This window comes from Protopterus annectens, chromosome 6.part0, assembly GCF_019279795.1.
Source record: "Protopterus annectens isolate FY-2018-M chromosome 6.part0, PAN1.0, whole genome shotgun sequence".
NCBI lineage: Eukaryota > Metazoa > Chordata > Ceratodontiformes > Protopteridae > Protopterus > Protopterus annectens.
In genome coordinates, this window is record NC_056737.1 from 556,703,089 (window position 1) to 556,723,305 (window position 20,217).

The 20,217-nt window shown below is 37.2% G+C and overlaps 1 protein-coding gene across 2 annotated transcripts in view; it reads right to left on the reverse strand.

The window, feature by feature from the left end:
- Positions 1-2,919: 2,919 nt before the first annotated feature.
- The window catches only part of LRFN5 (leucine rich repeat and fibronectin type III domain containing 5), a 553,367-nt gene continuing 536,069 nt past the window's right edge, over positions 2,920-20,217 (reverse strand). For both annotated transcript variants that reach the window (XM_044074250.1, XM_044074251.1), the window contains exons 5-6: positions 6,073-7,477; positions 2,920-4,360 (exon numbers count right to left, since the gene is read on the reverse strand). In XM_044074250.1, coding sequence (XP_043930185.1) covers positions 3,421-4,360; positions 6,073-7,457 — 2,325 coding nt within the window. In that variant the 5' untranslated portion in view covers positions 7,458-7,477 and the 3' untranslated portion in view covers positions 2,920-3,420. The remainder of the gene's footprint in view (positions 4,361-6,072; positions 7,478-20,217) is intronic.

Consider the following 20,217-nt stretch of genomic DNA (forward strand, 5'->3'; position numbering starts at 1 on the left):
AAACAGAGTGCATCTTTGCTTTGTTTTTGTAAAAAAATAGTCATCCCTGAATATAAAAAATAGAATGCTATGCTGCGGGTTCTAACATAACTGAGAACCTCTGCTATTTCTCCAAGGACTATGTAGAATAAACCTTCTTTTTCTCCTGTCTTTAATTTAATGTTCCAGACAAAAAATAAGTGAAAATGCATACAGTAAAATACTTTTCTATAGCCTCACAATAGCACTCTGCTGCATCATCCAAAACTTTGGAAACTGGGGAATTGTTACACGAAACAAAAATAAATCCTTTGTTGGAATCTCAAAGAAAAAATGTTAAATGCACAAGCATCTCAGGATTCATCTGATATTCATGATCTAAAAGAACATCTTGACTTAAATGAGCTGAAAGAATATCCCGCTCTCCTTTCAGATACAAAGTAATCAAGAAAAGGGTCTGAAAGAGCCTGTGCTTGAAATGCATTGCTGTCCTTTGAAAACTTTACAGACTAGTTCATCCATCTTTAACTCATATACCAGAAAACCGTGGTACTTGTCTGTCATCTCCTGAAGAATGCAGGATTTTGGAGAATTATTGAACAACTTGGGCATGCCTCTCAACTGTACAGATTTTTGCAGAATGTCCGGATTTTTGCCTCATATTTTTGGTCTGTTTTTCAGAAAATTGAGGTTTTCTGTCAAATTAATGGCAAATTGTTAAAGATTTGAGTTAGATAATAATGACAAACATTTGAGTTTCAGATTCATACCCTTCAGAAAATTCATCTTGATGCAAAACCTGTTATTCTATCAACTTTCTAAGTTTGTTAGAGGTATATTTAAAAATTGTCCCTATTTTGGGGTTTTTATCCCACTTTTATTTATGGCTTTGTCCAGATTTCTTGCTCTAAGTGGTTGAGAGGTATGACCTTGACAGCCAAGATGACCACCAAATTCTCCTACAGTCTGATGTGGAGTAGGATCATGCCTGCTTCAAGCAGCCAAGACTCCAGTAGAACTTCCTACTATGTTTCTTATGCAGCAATCATAAGGAGGTAAGATGGAGATGGGGTAAAGGGTCTGAAGACATTCATTACTGTAGCTCCTTAACAAAATAAGGAATCAGAGGAAACTTCTGCTCCAAGAAGACCTCTTGGAGATGATTGAGAAAGTGCATCAGACAATGCTGAAATTGTTTCATGCACAGCCTCATGAGCACAACAATTATCATTTTCAAGATATATGTCCCAGGAGACAAGGAAATCTTTTGACAATCGACTATTGTTGAAAGGCTAACATTATAAGAGGCTCAAAATAGCTCATATTTTGACCCAGTTAAATCAGGGTCTGAGGAATAACTCCTGTTGTTACGGAGACAGTTTCCACTTCTCTTCAGTGTTTGGCAGGCCTTGGGAATGCAAGAAAGAAATGCAGTAAGGAATTGTGTTACTCTCCACTCTTTCAACTTTTTCAAAGGGGTATTCACCTAAATCTGTCATGCCCCTTACCAAATAAAATGAAGAAGTTTCAGTAAGTTTTCAGGTAATGAGATAAAAAGAAATTCCACAAGCTATGGAAAAAATACAGTCTTCAAATTAGTAGAAGAGTTCCGCTACACACATTAATGTGAAGCCTTGGCTCTAAAATATTTTTAGTTACTTCACCCTGGGGACCATTGCTCAACAATATGACTGGTAGCTAGAATAATAAACTGCACAGAAGATATGTCTAGCATTTGGATGACTCTGGAGCTAGGTGACAGCCATTGACTGTCTGAAATTTGATTATAAGTAAAGCCTATGGGACAAAGATGAAAGAAATATGATTTTTGGCCAGTTTTTAGTTTTCTTGGAATCTGACGGCATTCTAGCTGTCACTGCAAATGTGTCTTCTTTAATAAGTTTATAATTCACTCTACCTAACAGGTCTGAACTTTGCAAGTTTTCACTGAAAACTGAAGAGTCCTACAATAAAATTTCCAGGTTTTCCTCCTTCACATTTACTTTTTTGCCAAATGTTCCCCAACAGTCAGATCCAAGGCTACACCAGTTCATGCACTTTAATAAACATAATGCTGTCAAGGATAAAATGAAACTGTTATGATTAGTCATACTGAATTATGTGGGAATCAAAAATAAAGGCCACTGTTTATATCCTGCTATACTCCACAGTTATTCAAATGTACATTTCTGACCTTCTTATTCTTAAAGTTAGTCCTGTAAATCTTTTTCTGAATAAGTAAAGTAATACCATATGCATGTTATATAAATACTGATACATTAATACAATACCATGCAATATTTTAGTAAGATGTAAGTTCCCAGGTGCATACCACATTACAAAAATGTACTTCATGATTCATGCTCGAAGCAATACATTACCTAAAACTGAAAAAGAGACAGAAGGAAAGAGAGACTCTAAAAGAGATGGACCAACTGGTGCAGAGAAAACAGAGCCCTGAAAATACAAATTGCTGAAGTATAAAATCATGTAAGGTATCTGATTGTATATAAATCGCGTTCATCAGAAATCCAGTTGCCAAAAATGCACATTGAGATAAAACAAAGTAATAGTGATAACTGTATTTTTGGTGTGAATAGTTCCTTCTAAAAATTGTTCCCATGTTTGTGTTATAACTGAATGTATGAACAAAGAAGAGGCATTTTGTGAACACTGTAAGACTTTTGAAGTCTACAAATGATTTAACCGTGTAATCTTGTGTACTCTTTCAGTAGCAGGCTGTCTGCTTTTTCATGTTGTCATTATTTATTCAGTTTTTATTTTCTGGTGCTTTTATGAATTTGCGATGGTTCAAACACTAATGTGTTTTGTGTGATTTTCCATTTAACCTGCTTGCAAACACTTAAAATGTACTTCATGATTCATGCTGGATAAAGAAATGAAGATCAGTGGTTGTCCACTGTTATTACACTCTTAACATACTTACTGAATATTTTATTTTACACAATATAACAACACCAAGTTGTTTTGTCTGTACAGAATGTACCTGTAAACAGAGGCAGTGTATTTATAATAATCACTGAAAAAAAATTACATCTTCATGTTTTAAAAATATCAATTTAATAATAGATTGATAAATGGTCTTTTTTATGCAGAAGGAAACTGTATTTCCTGTAGGAAAGGCTTTTGTGTGAAAACTTTTCATTATTTTGTTCCTGCTAATGCAGAACCAGGAAGCCAGTCCCAGAGTAAAGGAAGGCACTGGTACTATGTCATGCTTCTTGTTTCCTTTGTCATTATATATCTCTGAGTGTCACTTTCTGGTTCCTAGCAAAACATTGTGAACATATATGGTTGTTGATATGCAACACTGCATGTAAAAGCCATAAACAATCAAAAGGACTGGAACTTTGAATTTCAGACTTCTACAAGGTAGTGTTTCCACACATTTTTTTTATTTAAAAAAAAAAAAAAAACAAATCACACAGTGCTTTCCAGTACCCACTCAGAACTGGAGCAGGTAGCTTTTCCGCTGTCTATATCAGAGTTATCTGACTGTATTAACATCCCGTTCATAGATAAGCTCCTTTTTGACCACAGTCCACCAGTCTGCTGTGTATTAACGTAACAACGATATTCCATTACTTCTCCATTTAGGGAGTACCTTCGCCTAGCTCGATAGGATTCTGTTGGCAAAGTAAGGAACTTACTTGGCTTTGAATGGAGTCTTCTTGTAGCAGAGGTCTCTCTGATAATAACTGACTGACCAGCCAGCTGCAATGCAGTTGAGTTATTCCTATTAGTATTTTGTGTCTCAATACTGGTATGGCCCTCAGTATGTGGCTCAGACATAGGTTTTGTCATAGCCTTTTTTTTCTGCTTTAAGGAGGAAGATGCACTAGAACTCCAAGTCGGTGGTAGTGTAGAGGTAGAAATGGAACACTCTTGGCATGAAGAACTGTCTGAGGGTTGTGCTGCACAATCACTTTGAACTTTCTGACACTGGATACTTTCTTCAAGCCCCACAACTTGCTTAGAAACAGATGGAGGAAGTGACGCAGAGCAACCTTGCGTCTGAGCCCCATTGGTCTGAGAATAAACATTACTAACCTTTGTAATTTTACCGTTTCCATTATTGTTACAAACTTTATATCTAATCATCAGGATGATGATAAAAACAAGCACTGATGCTACAATAATTCCACCAATAATGATAATCATTGTTCCTCCGAGAAACTGTGATTGCATAAAATGACAACGAACATAATCTTGCTCTGTTGTAAACTGGACACACCCTACAACTCTTGTTGCAGTAAGTGAGGTAATCCCATCATCATAAATGGCCAAGACACACAAGTCATACAGCGTTCCAGCAGCCAGGTTATTGACTAGAAATGTTTTGCTCGTGGGTGGTATCATTCTGAGAGACAATGTGACTTGTATTAGTACAGCACAAAGAGCAAGATCTTCAGTCCACTTACAATTTCACAAAAATGACAAGTGCGAATACTTTAATTATGATGTGACATGCAGTGAGTAAGTCAAGATTAATTAATCAGGCAACAAAGCAGATGCAATCTGTCTAACTGCAAAAGTTGTGACAAAGCTTTAAGTGGTGATCAGGGTAACAGATGACTGGTTGTGGGAAAACTACCATCTGTGGCTTGCTGACCTTCCTTGGGGTGAGCGCTGTACTCTTGCTGTTGAAGCAGCATCAGAGGAATATTGGACAGCACTAGAATTAGCATAAATTACAGATGCCTTATGACAAGTGCATCCTGCATCATTCAAAAGACAAGGTGTGGCCTTTTGACCATGCACTATCCATACCATACCACATGATTCATGCTGCATCATGCTAACCTAAGCAAATACACCCATGTATGCCCTGTTGCATTACTCTTTCTCAGCCTATCTTCTACCCATGTCATGTGCAGTAAACTGGTCAAAATGAGGAAATCAAATCAAATCAAAAGACAGATTATTCATTGGGATGGTGTAAAACTGGTTGGAAAACATGCATTAAAAAGTCATTGAAACTATCAATATATTATTTATAAAAGTTACAGATGACAAGTAGTTTATAATACTTAAACAATGTAATTTCCCATAGGATTCCTGTTTTTTTACCCAGGTGGCTTGGGTTGAACTCCCAGTATGGGAATGAGACACGCTTTTGCCTCTGTAAATCAAGTTGTAAAATAAGTGCTTTACACATTGTAAGTGGGTTGGGTTGTGGGTTCAAGTCCCCTTAGGGCTGTGTGTGTTTGTCGGACAGGTAGTATAGAGGATTAAGGACATGTTCAGTTAGTGACCTACTTCCTGTGGTACCTAGCTTACATGAGTTTGATTACCAGCACAGGTGCCTGAAGGAGCTGATCAGGGAGGATGATAATGAGTGCATTGGTGGGTGCTGTATTTGGCTTGCCACATGGGAGACACCAAGTGGAAGTACATGGTGTTGCACCCACAAAGCATGAACCTATGAACATGTACTGCCATTGTTTGCATACATATAGCCAAGTAAGCATGGGAAGAAATGCATCCCGCAATAGTCAGTATGCAGCAGAGATCATGGAACCACCGTAAGGAAGGTGGATGCTTCACTAGGGAGGAGGTAGACCACTGCATAGGATCAGGAAGCTGCACCATTCCCTGCCACCTAACTCTTGCTGTAGGAAAAAGAATGGGCTGATAGGTCTAACCATGCAGGAAGGAATGGGCCACAAGCTCTCAGTTAGGTTTGGTTTTTTTTTTGGTTAGGCTGGGGATGCCTGTCTCTCATCCCATGGAATTATTGAAACAGCTGGGTGGAGGATACATAGGGTCAGTCCTGTAGATGAGAAAAAAGTCAAAATTCTAAAACAATAACTAAAATATATTTTTCTACTAGGAAGCAGCACATACTCTGTCGGCATTCAGCTTCTTTTATGTATATGCATGCATGCATGTTTGTGTGTGTGTGTGTGTGTGTGTGTGTGTGTGTGTGTGTGTGTGTGTGTGTGTGTACATATGTGTTGAGAGACTAAATATGCCTAACAATATTTATTAGTAAATTAAAATGAAAATGGAATGTATTCATTCTTCAGAATTAAATACACGCAGGGACTTGAACAGAGTTATTCCACTTACCTGTACACAAGTGAGTCATCGTAAGTGCCATTGTACTGGATCTGAAACATGCGTATACCTGGTATATTCCTTTGAAAGTTAAACTTTATTGAAGCTGTAGAAGATGTTGTATGAGAAACTACTACCTTTTTATCCTGACTCAGCTTAGTATCACCAACACTACTACTTGCATTGGAACCTGACTTTGTTGATGTAGAAATGTCCGAAGAACCAGGATCAGGCTCATGAATGTCAGTACTATTACTCATGTGCGGAAGTTTAATTATGTGAAGCTCTACTGTCTGAGTCGCTTCACCTGCTGGATTTGAAGCAATGCAAGTAAAGGAACCTGTATCTTTTACCGTAGTTATTACGATATCAAGTGTTCCGTTGTCATAAACTATAGTACGGGTTGAATTCGAAATAAGTTTTCCCTCAGGGGAAATCCAGTGAATCCCTGGCTCAGGATCCCCTCGTGCTTTGCACCTCAAAATAGTTCGCTGACCCTCCAATGCTCTTAGGTTAGGAGTATGTCTAGTAATCAGGGGAGGTTCACAAAGAAATTCCTCCTCTGGAATTGACCAAAAGTACCGGCCTGATAATAATGGAGGGGATGCACAAGTTTCTAAATCATCTTCCCTTGTAAGACGCCTTAACCACAACAGCTCACAGTTGCAATGTAAAGGGTTGCCACCGAAACTTAATGCAAAGCTTGAAGGACTTATAACTCCTGAGGTGGCTAGCACCTGAGCTCGTTGAAACAATGGGTCTGGTGGCAACTTCTGTAGTTTATTTGAGGTGACATCTAGCCTCGTTAACTTGTGAAGATGAGAAAATGTTCCTTTAGGGATATGAGAAATTATATTATGATCTAAACTTAGAGTATGCAAGCTTATCATCTTTTCAATGGATTCCCAAGGTATGGTCTCCAAGTTGTTGTACGATAAATCAAGTTCCTCCAGGGCAAGTACTTCATCCAGTGCTCCAAATGCAATTGTAGTTATCTGATTATTGTTAAGTATCAGATGGTGGAGGTTTGCAATTCCAGTAAATATATCATTTGTGATCTTAGTCAATCGATTGCTATTTAAGTGCAAAGCTCGCAAGTTTCGTAAATCACAAAATGAATGTGGTGTAATAAAACTAATTGTATTTCTAGATAATGTTAGATCCACTAGACTGGTCATGTTGGCAAAATCTTTCTTTTTTATGCTAGTAACAAAGTTATCAGCTAAACGTAGCTCCACTGTCCTTCGGTCAATATTTGGTGGCACAAAAAGAAGTCCTTTTTTGGCACAAAGTGTTGCAAGATTAGGAGACAAAATCTGACAAATGCAACGCTTTGGACAGATCTGGGCTTTTACTGCAGTGCCGATAAACAGCAGATAGAATAGCAGTTTTTCCATTGTAATTTGGGTATGTATTCCTGCAAAAGATTAAAATCCATTTTAATTTACATATAACAACTAATTGACAGAATACTGTATAGAAAGCATAAATTTGCTATTAAAAGTCGACCAGTTCTAAAATGTTTTATCTGAGGAACAGAAGATGAAAACAATACATACATACATAAATAAATAAATAAATAAATAAGAATTACAGCAGCTTAAAATGATATACAAAAACAATCATCTTAAAAAAAAAAAAAAAACAGGACAGCATAATACACTGAAACTAAGAACCGTACAATATGTTACATCTTTGTGAAAATTAAACATCACAGCATGATTTATAAGTGGATTACATTATTCAGTGAGAGCATCACTAACCTCGGGGAAACAAATTACAACAGTAGATGCAGCAATCACAACTTGATACCTTCCTTTGTTATTTCTTAACTATCGGTCTATTTTGTAAATCAATAAAGTACTTCTTGAGAACTTTTTGTTTCACATAATATTAGTAATGATGGCATAAAATGTGAATTCTTTGCAACCACCATATAAATATTATCTCTATCTCCACTGTGGAAAGTAATTAAGTGAAAGGCAGTTGATCCTAACTTTCAAGTTTAGTCATGTAAGTAAGCACAACAGCCCATGCGTATTCCAGAAAGTCTGTTGCAGATATAGAAATCAATATCCTCATAGTAATAGTTTAATTGAAAGCTTTTATCAGTACTATCTACCTTGGCAGTATGATGAATTCTAATAATGTTACTTTAAAGGATACAGTATATTTACTGACAATGAACATAATAAGAATGCTGGGCTTTAACTTGAAAAGGTGATGGAAATCAGTAACCACTACTCCGTGAAGAAAAGGCCAAAAAAATATGCTGCTGGAGAAAAGGGAGAAAGGATGGAGTATAGGAAGCACAAGCCATAAGAGGTGATCTCAAACTGCAAGAGATGATTTCAAACAAATTAAGACTATGATAATTTGTGTGTGTACAGAGCGTGTACACATGCACCCTGAAATATAAATTCACTGAATAGCTATTTCACTGAAAAATAATTCACAGGGCTAAAAGCCAGTTTCACTGAAAGACCATTTAATACAAATTCAAAATAACTGAAACATGATACAGTCAAAAAAAAACCCAAGGGAAAAGGTTTCAAAAATACTTTTTTTTTTTTTTTTGCTGGGAGTCCTCATGATCAACAAGTGTCTTTGTCCTCTATGACCCCCTTACATAAATAAGCTAACACAACTGTTGCATAACTTTACAGAAAAGTAAAAATGGCACACCCTTGGACTCATTGCTACTGTACATACAGAAACCCATCAGTAGTGACAATGTATAGATCCTTACAAGCCACCGCTACAACTTCTTCAAACACTTCTGTATACTTCTGTTTCTATAGTGTAAAATAAGTGATCCATCAATCTCCCAAACTCCCCAAAAGATTTTATACGGAACTGCGAAACAAAGCAAAAGCAACAGAAACATTATGGAAAAAGAAGAAGAAATAGAAAAATACTGTGGAATATCATTTATAAAGATTCTATTGAATATAACAAAGATGCTGAATGGATAGTAAAATTAAAAAAAACCCCACAAAATTCTAATATAGAGGATATGAAATGGGATGAAGTAGCAACCTGAAAAACTGATGCAAAATTAAGAAAGTTCCTACATGAAAGAAAAAAAGACAAGACCAGATGCAGTAAATAATTTATGACTAAAGACATCAACATCTTTACACAAATATTTAGCCCCAAGCAAGTATTTCTTGTATGCACACCCCAAACAGAAACCAACCTAATTAAAAACAGGAAAAATTATAATTTTGTTTAAGTGTGTTCTGGCAAGCCATCCTAAGGACTATAGACCAATAATTTGTCTTCCAAAAGATGTAAATTCTATACTAGAATCGATGCAGAGTTACTAACCATCTAGAAAAAAATCAGTTGTGGCAATACAACAAAAAGGTAATAAAAGAAAGTCATATGGAACAAAGGGTCATCTATTGTTAAATAAAGCCACAACAGAGCTACAGAAAGGGGAAGAATCCAAGTAAGGCATGGACAGATTACAAAACATTTGACAGCCTCCTACATTTATGGATAATGTAATGTATACAGATACACTCTACATCAATCAATTACATTGCAATGACTATGAAACTGTGCAAAACCGCTTTGCAGCTGAGCCAAGACAAAGGGCAAATTATTATCCCAGGGTAACAATTCAAAAGGAGATATTCCAGGGTGATTCCTTGTCATCACTACTGCTTTGACTTGCCCAGTAAGCTGTTAACTTAATAGACTTGGCTATGGTTACAGCATAACTTCCAGAAACCAACCTAGTTTAAAGACATCTCATCTACCAATTTTTATGGATGATTTAAAACTAGATATTTCATCAGATGAAGATTTGAAATCACAATTACAAAATAGCTAACACTTTTTCTGATGGTATAAGAATGGCATTTGGTCTTGAGAAATGTGCAAAAGCAACATTTATAAAAGGGACTGCAGCAACACAAAATTATCAACATGGGAGTGGAATGTAATATTTAAACAGGAGGAAGTGAATAAATATTTGAGAATAAATGAAGGGTCTGAAAATAACATACACATAAAAATGAGTATAAAACATTGTAAGGAATACTTCAGAATACTTAAACTAATACTGAAAACTGCTTTGACATCTAAGAATAAAATCCAAGCTATAAATCAATTTGCTGTTCCTGTTCTAACTGAAAGCTTCTGAGTGATTGTCTCCAAACAGCATTGAACTAGATAGACAAGAAAACAAGGAAAAATGTTTCAAGCTTATCAAATGATAAATAAAAGCAGTGCATACTATGATTTTATATGTATATCTATAGGGATCTACCTTCAAAGGTCGAAATTCCAAAACTTCGAAATTCACTCTGCTGAGATCAGAATATCAAAGTTTTAGAACTTCAAAACTTTAATAAACAAAATTAACATTTTTGCAGGAGGCAAGCTCCCTTGCACCCCCACACCCACTGCTTAATAAATAAATATTCCAGCTCCAAGATCGCACTACAGTGAGGAAAACTGAAATTTTCCCATTTCATGCTGTATGACGATCTCCATTAAGAACGTTTGAAGTTGCAAAACTTCGATATTCTGGTCTCGGCAGACTGAATTTCACAGTTATGGAATTTCAACCTTTCAAAGTAGACTCATATATATCTATATCTGCATATATATATATATATATATATATATATATATATATATATATATATATAGTTTAACTTTATAGTCTCGAAATACTGAAATATCGAATTTCAGTATCTCAAGACTATAAAGCCGAACTTCCAAAATAGTGAAATCCCAGAACCGCGAATCCAAAAATGTCGAATTTGCGGTTGTGGTGGTGCGCTATGAGACGTGGGATGTACTGTGTGCCTGATTTATGGTTTGGTAATTGGATATGGTTGGAGATTAAGGTCAGTGAATATTTTTGTAAGGGTTTTGGGTAGGGATCTGAGTGTATGTGAGCGTGTTCGGAAGTTTTAGGTGTGGGTTAGGGTAGGTAGGTAAGAGTATGAGTGTGTAAGTGTTGAAAGTAGTGGTGTTTGTACATTTGTGATGTGTGTGTACGAGTATACTGTAGAGTGTGTAGTGGTGAGTTTACTCTCTTTTCCTGTTTTGTGCGACCTCGGAGTTAGTATATATATAAGTAGTGGGGGTGAGGTGAGCGCAGCCCTCCCACATCGTGGGTGCAGGGGGGGTTGCTCCCCTTCTTATATGTAGGGTAGGTTTATTTATTTGTATTGTGTTTGTATGTGTTTTGTTTGTTTGTTGTAATGTGGGGAGGATGGTGTATGTGTTGTGTGGTGTATGGTGTGTTTACATTTGCTATTTTGGATTTTGTGCTTTTAGGGTTTCGGTGTTTTGATTTTATGGCTTTATAGTCTCAGGATACTGAAATTCGATATTTCAGTATTTTGAGATTATAAAGTGAATCTATATATGTGTACATATGTATATATATATATATATATATATATATATATATATATATATATCTATATATATATTTTTTTGTGTGTGTGTCTATATATATATATATATATATATATATATATATATATATAAATATTTATATATATATATATATATATATATATAAATATATATATATATATATATATATATATATATATATATATATATATATATAGCTATTTTATATACGATCAGACAACTCAGAGCTAGTCTTTCCCACAAGACATACCTGAAACTGACTCACCTCCAGCTTTCACAAAAAGCAAAATACTGCATCAATGGGTCCTGACAATATCCAAGGATATATCGCAAATAGCATGATTTAGCCACAAGCCTAACAATGCTGTTGAATCTTGGCTTCCATATAGGTTTTGTAGCAAGTGAATGGAGAACAACTGCAGTCATTCCCTTGCATAAGGGAGGACCATACACAAACATGGGCAATTACAGACCTATAAGTCTGACCATCCTCATATGCAAAGCCATGGAAAGACATATCATAGAACTAATCAATTAGGGCATAGGGAACAACCAAACACTGGAAACCATCTTAGTCTGGAATCGTCAAGGGAAGATTACATTTACTCATCCTGGTGGATTTTTTTGGAAAGGTCACCAAAGCAATGAATGGAGGCAAAACAGTACATACCACATACCTCGGCCTGGCCAAAGCTTTTGACACTATCCCCACTCAGGTATAGTAAAAAAATTTGAATGAACTCAGAATAAAGTTTTATGTCACCTGCTGGACTGTCACAAATAGGATGCAGGAAATCAAAACTGGGAAATTTACCTTCACAAAGAGACGTGTCATCACTGGACTCCCCCCAGGGATCTGTGCTGGGACCTTTACTGTTTGGCATTTAATTCTCTGAAGTTAAAACTGATACCAAGGGGCTCTGACTGACTAAGTGTAGAGATGACTTCAACTTACAGCAGCCACTGAATCCCCAACTGACTTAGCCATCCTGCAGGAAGGTTTATCCTAGTAAATAACTGGTGTCAGAATCACAGACTGACACTAAATGCCAAAAATTCCATTATTGTATCCTTTGGGAAGTCATCTACCCAGGGAACTACCACACTGACAATATTTTCCTAAGTGTTGACCCAGTTGTTTAGGATTTGGGAACTTATATGGACACTGACCTAACTTTTTTTTCCTCAAAAATTTTTTTTTCAAATACAGTTGAATAAACTCCATAGTATTTGTATATAACATCTTAAATAACTATGTACACTATTTACGTCATACTGACACTATAACAGAGCTCAATATACACAATTACGTTATATGTATAACAGTCCAGTTATCAGAGTGTATCTGTTCAGTTATTGTAAAGTGTCAATCAATGAGAAGACTTTTTTTCCATTAATTTTTAATAAATGGCTTAGAATGAATCCTTAATTCTTTAATTTTAAATTCCAATAATGCTGTGGTCTTCTGTAGGCTGTAGAAGTCTTCCAAAGTTGGTATTGTGTTTGTATTCCATCTTCTTGTTATACACTTCATTGACATTGCAAGTATTGTCCATACTTGATACACATTTGACTCATTCTAATGAGAACCTTCGTACACATTCAATAATACTAGAGCTTTAGATAAGTTAAACGATTCCTTATATAAAGCTTGTAAAAAGTTTTTAATACCATTCCAAAATGGCTTAATTTTAACACAGTTGAAAAAATGTGATTCCAATCTGCATTGTGTAGTTGCTCACACCTCCAACATATTCCCTTTGTGGAAGAATTCATTTCAGTAATTCTATCTGGAGTTAAGAATGCTCTGTGCAAGCATTTCCAATTAAAAACTTTCCAGTATTGTATAAAGGATGTATGTTTTATTGATAATAAAATATTTGATTTATTTTCTTCAGTTAGATCAGTCCTTTTCTTTAATTACAATATGAGGATTTGGGTGCTGTTTTATAATTTATTAATATCTTGTAAAATTTCGAAATACAATTTCCCATGTCATAATCATTATATATGATTTCATATAGGTATTTGGTAAGTTTAGGTATTTCTTTAAATTAAGAATTACTAATTATTCTGCATAAATCTTGCAAATATGTCAGAATGCTTTGGGTAGTTAGCCAATCTTGTTGTGGAATTTTGTATGTTGTTTCTATTGTTTGCATATCCAGAAATTTTAGTTCTTTGATACATTGAAACCAACAAACAAATTGTTTCTTTTCTCAGGAATTAAGTGACCTAACATTTGACCAACATGGGTCCATAATTGTAAGAAAGTCTTTTTATATTACATAGCTTATAAACAAAGGGATTCCACCTAGATCTAGGGATGTTACTGTTACCCTTTACTCAGCTCTCATTAGGACAGTCATTGAATATAATGCCTCCTTTGGCATGTATCTGTCCAAACACATGCAACAACTGGAAAGCCTGCAGAGATAACTTACTAAAAGGACACAAAACCTAAACAGCATGTCCTAAATGGACTGACTCAAAACCCTATCACTATAGTCAGTATCCTATAGACTGATAACAGATGACCTGTGTCTGGCATACAAAACATCCACTGACCTAATATGAATACATTTACTGCACATTAGGCAGTCAAAAGACATCAGAAATACTCAGTCTAAGTATCTAAACTTCTTCTGCAACATCAACAGAACTGTTTAGAGGGATAGGTATATCTTGGACTAGATACCACTGCTCTGGAACAGACTCCATCCAAACACAACAAAGTTTATCCATGTCCATATTCAAATTTAACTTACATTTGTGGATGGGAAACAGACAATTAACCCTAGGACTACCATTTGTACTACTAACAGAGGCAGCTCCAAAATGCTTTATCCCATGCACGGGTCCACACAAATTATCTGTGGTATTTTTCCAGTTATTCTCATTAGGGGTAATATATAATTATTGACCATGGGATGGTTAGGGGCAATCTCTAACCAAATGGGATTGATTATTTCAACCACAAGAAGGGAAACTTGCTAGGTTAGGTTTAAAATGGCCTGCAAGGGCAGCTTGCCTAAAACTTACCTATGTACCGATGCACCAATATATGCCTTTGTCTGAAGGAGTTATGTACCTCCTCCCAAATGGGTAAATATATAGTTTCCTAATTGTGGAACTGCATACACATTTGTGGACCTTATCAAATCCAAACATATTAACAGTTATAAAACATGAAGAAAAGTCTAATATGACATCTTTGCTTGGTTTGGCAGAAGCATTTCAGAAATAAGTGGGAAAGGAAAACAAACAAAGTAGACAACAATTGAAAGTGCCAAAAATCAAAAGAAAAATATATAAGGAAAAGAACCAGAAGAAAAGGAATGAACACTGCAAAGTCAACAAATATAATGGCACATACAGAAAACTCCTAGAACAACCACATTGATCATTACTTAATGCACTAATGGTTAAGGAGAGACAAATTTAAATTAGAAGATGAAAGTCTAATAATGGGGACGTACACTAGTGGGCTATGTGCACAGTGGTGTAAAAGTCTATGGAAAAAGTAGGAAAAGCAGACAAATGCAGGTTCTGTAAAATATAACTGGAAACATTTGTACATCTTATTGCTGGCTACAATACACTTTTGGCTGAGGGTCTGTATACTGAAAGGCACAATAACGTGGCAAGAGTACTGCAATGGGAATTGTGCAAATGCTACAATAGAGAAGTAGATGAGAAGTATTGGAAACATAAATCACAAAGCATTACCGACAGTAATGAAGACTGGATCATGTGGGATCACCCAATACCAGCAGTTAAACAACAGATGCAAGAAAAACAGACATTGAAGTCCAAGAAAAAAGACAAACATGCATTAATCATTTAAATAATTATACCTAGTGATTACAGAGTCTCATATCCTGAGCAACACAATGTTATAATGTACTAGGATTTGCAAGCAGAAACTTGAGCAAAGTGGAAGAATGGGACCCAGACAGCTTAAATAATATTAGTAGCAACAATGCTAATAAAAAAGTAATTATTAAACACACTTATATATGCCACCAAAACATGTAACCCCATAGGGACTGCTGAAGGAAGCAATTCTGGATCCATTTTAAATGCGGGAAAGTGAACATTTGGCAAACATCACACCTAATGCAACGCTAATTTCACTAACTCTCTGAATCTGGAATGAGTCCATTCTTCTCATGGTGTTAGAAACATTAAAAAAGAGCATATCAGGTTCACTAGGACAGCAATGGAGGCAGCCACCCTTATATGTGACTTTTATAAAGTTGTACACCTCCCTAACGCACTGGGTACCAACATTTCTATTGTTCCGTAATTGTTGCAAAGTTAACAGTGCAGTAGGGGATTTTCTTCAATATGTACATGCAGTACTCTGGTTATTCACATGATTTCTATATCTGGCAAATGTCAAGCCTGTATTGTTTTGGTTGCTAACTGCAGGCTCATTGTGCAAAATCAATGTTTAATGATACAGAAGCTGTGCAGAAAACCACTAGTCGGTGTTGCAGGTGATGCTGGATACTCCCTTTAGAGTTGGCTCATGATTCTTTCCCACAATTCGGAAACTGTAGCCGAAATGTAATATAACATCACCCATGCAGAGACACATAATGCCACTGAATGTGTCTTTGTTGTGCCAAGGATACTTACACTGCCTTGATACATTAGGTCAGGCACCTCGATATTTTTTTGCCACACCTAGCAAGCTAGTCATTGTCTGCACCATGGCACAAAACATGAACATGTAGAAATACACTGGTCAACTTCAAGACATGGCTCAGATAGGAAATAAGTCTTTCAGAAAAAGCAGCAAAAATAGACAGTTATTAGGAAGGGACTCTCCCTCATGCAGTAATGGATGCAGTGCAAGGCATTGCTGGTGGTGCCAAACTGATGAAGTCTGGCTGGCTACTATGAGTCATGACAATCATAAAGTGCCACGAACATACCTCTCAATCTCTTAGAGCAAGAAATCTGGACAAAGCCATGAATAAACGTGGTATAAAGGCCCAAAAATAGAGACGATTTTTAAATATTGCTCTTGCAAACTTAGAAAGTTGATAAAATAACAGGTTTTTCATTAGCATGAATTTTCTGAAGGGTATAAAGCCTGAAACTCAAATGTCTGTCATTATTTTCTAACTTCATTCTTTAATGATTTGCTACTAATTTGCTAGAAAACCACAATTTTATGAAAAATGAACCAAAAATACAAGGAAAAAATCTGGACATTCTGCAAAAATCTGTACAGCTGAGAGATATGGAAATATGATGCATGTGGCTTCACTGTCAGGTTATGTTTGTCATGGTCTTGGTGCACTGTGCATCGTATATCACTTCTGTACAACACTGGATGGAAGGTGCTCTTGGTTTGCAGTCATCATTTGCATAGGTGACATGTGACTAAAAATAATGCAAAACTGTGAACAAATTAAATGAGACACAGTAAACACACAGGCAGACAGGCGGGAGAAACATGTTGCAGGGGTGGGTGCTACAGTTGCCTATGTGAGAGGATCACATGGATGACAGGGTTTGAGACCTCATCTGACAGGGTTAGAGTTCCACTGCATGACCTGAATCTAGACAGACTGAGCTGGTGACATCTGTCAGGGCTTATGATCTCCTATAACACAGAAGAGATGCCATTGCATGACAAGCCTCAAGATGCAGATCACCATGCACACCAATGAGAAGGGGTACTAGCTTTTCTGAGATTCTGAGAGAAACTGATGATGATGATGGTGATGCTGTGAAAAAATATATATTAAGACCCTGATACATGTTTACTACAAGAATATGCCATACTCCAGCCACTGGCAGTCATGGCATTGATGCCAAGCATGATGGCACTGGAAGTCTTACGCTTGGTGGCATTAACTGAATTGGAGTTTATTACTAGTATTCTAGATGTACCCACCATTTCATGACATTTACAATCTGTGTCCATGTGAAACTCATTCTGGTACAGGGAATCATAGGTTCATAGGTTCATAGGTGTGTACTAGGCTAATGCCTCTGGAGCCTTTACAAGCCTAGCCTATAGGATTGCCCTGTCATTGTGCCACCTGACCTTAGTTTCCAGTGCCTCTGTCTAGTAGAGCCACTGGAGTGATCCCCAGGGTGAATTTTCTATTTCCCATCCACTCATCAAGATTTCTCTTGAAGAGGGCCAGTGAGGTGCTCAGTTTGACATGTATGGGAAGTCTATTCCATAGCATGGGCAGTCTCTGGGATATGAACCTGTCCCTCCAGCATGTTCTGTTGATTGTGGTAATGAGGTTGAGATCAATGGAGTGTGTGGTGCAGAGGGATTGGGATTTCTTTAGATGTATTATTTCTAACAGAGCTGGGTCAGATGGCTTTGTAAGTCAAGCAAAGATTGACTCTAAGTAGGCAATATGAGACAGAGAATAGCTGGAGTTTTTTGAGTCTGTCCATATAGGACAAGTGTTTAAGACCTAGGATCCTCTTTGTGAGGTACATTTGTGGCCTCTCCAGTTGTTGCAGGTGTCTAGTGAGGTACATGCCAAATGGGGCATTGTACTCAATGATTGGCCTAATGAGGGACAAGTAGAGGGAGACAATGACCTCTTTCTTCCTGGATGCAAAACTCTTAGTAATGAGATGTGCCACATAAAAGGACTTTCTGACCTCAGTGGCAATGTGGTGGTCATGGATGCCACAAAACATGCTCCCCAATCCAGTGCAGATGGTGTGACAGGAGACAGTGCTTGGATGGTATTCTCGTACATCTGTTGATTTAAATCTAGCATTGTCCGCATCTCTGGGGTCAAATGGGAGCTCTGATATCGAAAGTCATGTCACTGAAGTCAAAGGAAGATATCATTCTTCTGTACTCAGCTGTAGTCAGACCAGGTGTAGAGGACAATGCTCTTTTTGGCATTTATCTATCTACCTAGGCAACCCAGGCATCTAAGAAAGCCCCATAGGTCCTTAACTAAGAAGCTGATTTCTGGCATAAAGAGCCTTAGCTAGCAAAAAGGTTTTGCAGCCTTGTCAGTTCTGTGCCATATTGGGATAAAGCCCTGACTATGCCACATTTAAACAGAGAGTGACTAGTTGCTCCAGCACTTGTAGGAGCTGACCAGAGGGGATGGGGGAGAGTAGCCGTTGCCAGCTCACCTATCCTTGGGAGTGAAAGGTGGCTTTGGCTCACCACAGGTCACATATACTGATACAATATGCACTCATGGACCATGCATGGGCCAAAGAATTCAGCATGTGGAGGCATGCTCTTCATGACAGATGCACACAGCCAAACACAAAGAGCTCATGGAGGGGATGCACTGAGGACAGGTAATCCCAGCAGGACCAGAAAATAGCATGCTCATACCCAACTGATTCTCACTTATAGGGAAAGAGAGGGGCTGATAGGGCCTCGCAGGCAGGAACAAATGAGCCGTCTGGTTCTTGCTTGGTCCCTAAAATTCCCAGCTATTTTTCCTCAGGGAATGAAGGGGTCAGTTTGGTACAGGTAGAGGAGCTATCAACTCAGGTCCTGTGAGGAAGCCAAAAAATAAAAAAATAAATAAAACAAGAGTAGGTGTGAGGCCCTGGCTCTGTACTTTGTCTCTTACAGACTTCTACATGTAGAACTACTTAATAAATAGATTATTCAGTCCTCCTTGGCTTCTTGTCTCTCTGCAAGCACAGATCTCCATAATTACTCAAGCAAATAATTTTCATTTCTACTAACTGAAAGGAAGGGACAAGTTTATTAACCAATGCTCACGTATCCTTCAGGTAGACCTTTTACCACTGGATGGACATCTATAAATTCCTACTTAGATTACTATTTTTACCCTTCTGGAAATGGGAGATCAACTGTGAAGGTAGATTCTAGCAAAGCATAAATGGTATCTAAACTTACTTGCCTTTTAATTCTTATGATTTCATAACATTCTCACATACACCTGTGTTACTCACCTATGTTATGTATGCCTACAGCAGAAGCAATGTTGTGCCACTCCAGAACCATGTATGAGAGTATCAGATGTCCCTTTAGGGATAACAGGTAACCTCTCCATACAGTGACAGTGCCCTCATATTTCTGACTGTATCACCAGCCTGTGTAAAGTATGCCTTATCAGCAAGTAGTGTGAGAGAGAGAGAGAGACAGACAGAGAGACAGAAAAAGACAGAATTATTTTTATTGTTACCCAAGTCTTTTAGCCCTGACCATGCTTTTCAGAGTCATCATCAGATGCACCTGTGGCTCTGACATCAGCCCTTTGGCCATCCCATGATATCTGTATATCATGCTCTCCACAAGTCATATCACTGAATGCAGAATATATGCAGTAACATTGTAAGCTCAATGCCATCTGTTGCTAGGGATTTCACTGTGGCATACAGAGAAAAGGGGTTCAAACAGAAAATGCCATTGTACCCAACCTTACTTTTACTGTGACAAAAGTATACTGTACAACCTGGATTACCCTGTATTCAGAGTGTGTCTAACAACAGTAGAGGCAAACCTCAGCTAGGCAGAACTAACACTAACCAGGCCTATCACCCATACAAACATGGAAGGGTTGAGGCATCCTTGCACCACAATTTAGACTACCTCTAGGGATAATGGATAGCACATCACTTTCCAGACAAGAACAAAAGGAATTCTTCTACGCGTTGACCCTGGAAGATCATATCCTGTGGAAAATCACCATACTTCAGTCTGATATGCATTGCTCTTTGCTTGTCTAATTACACCTATGAGGCACTGGCAGTGTTGGC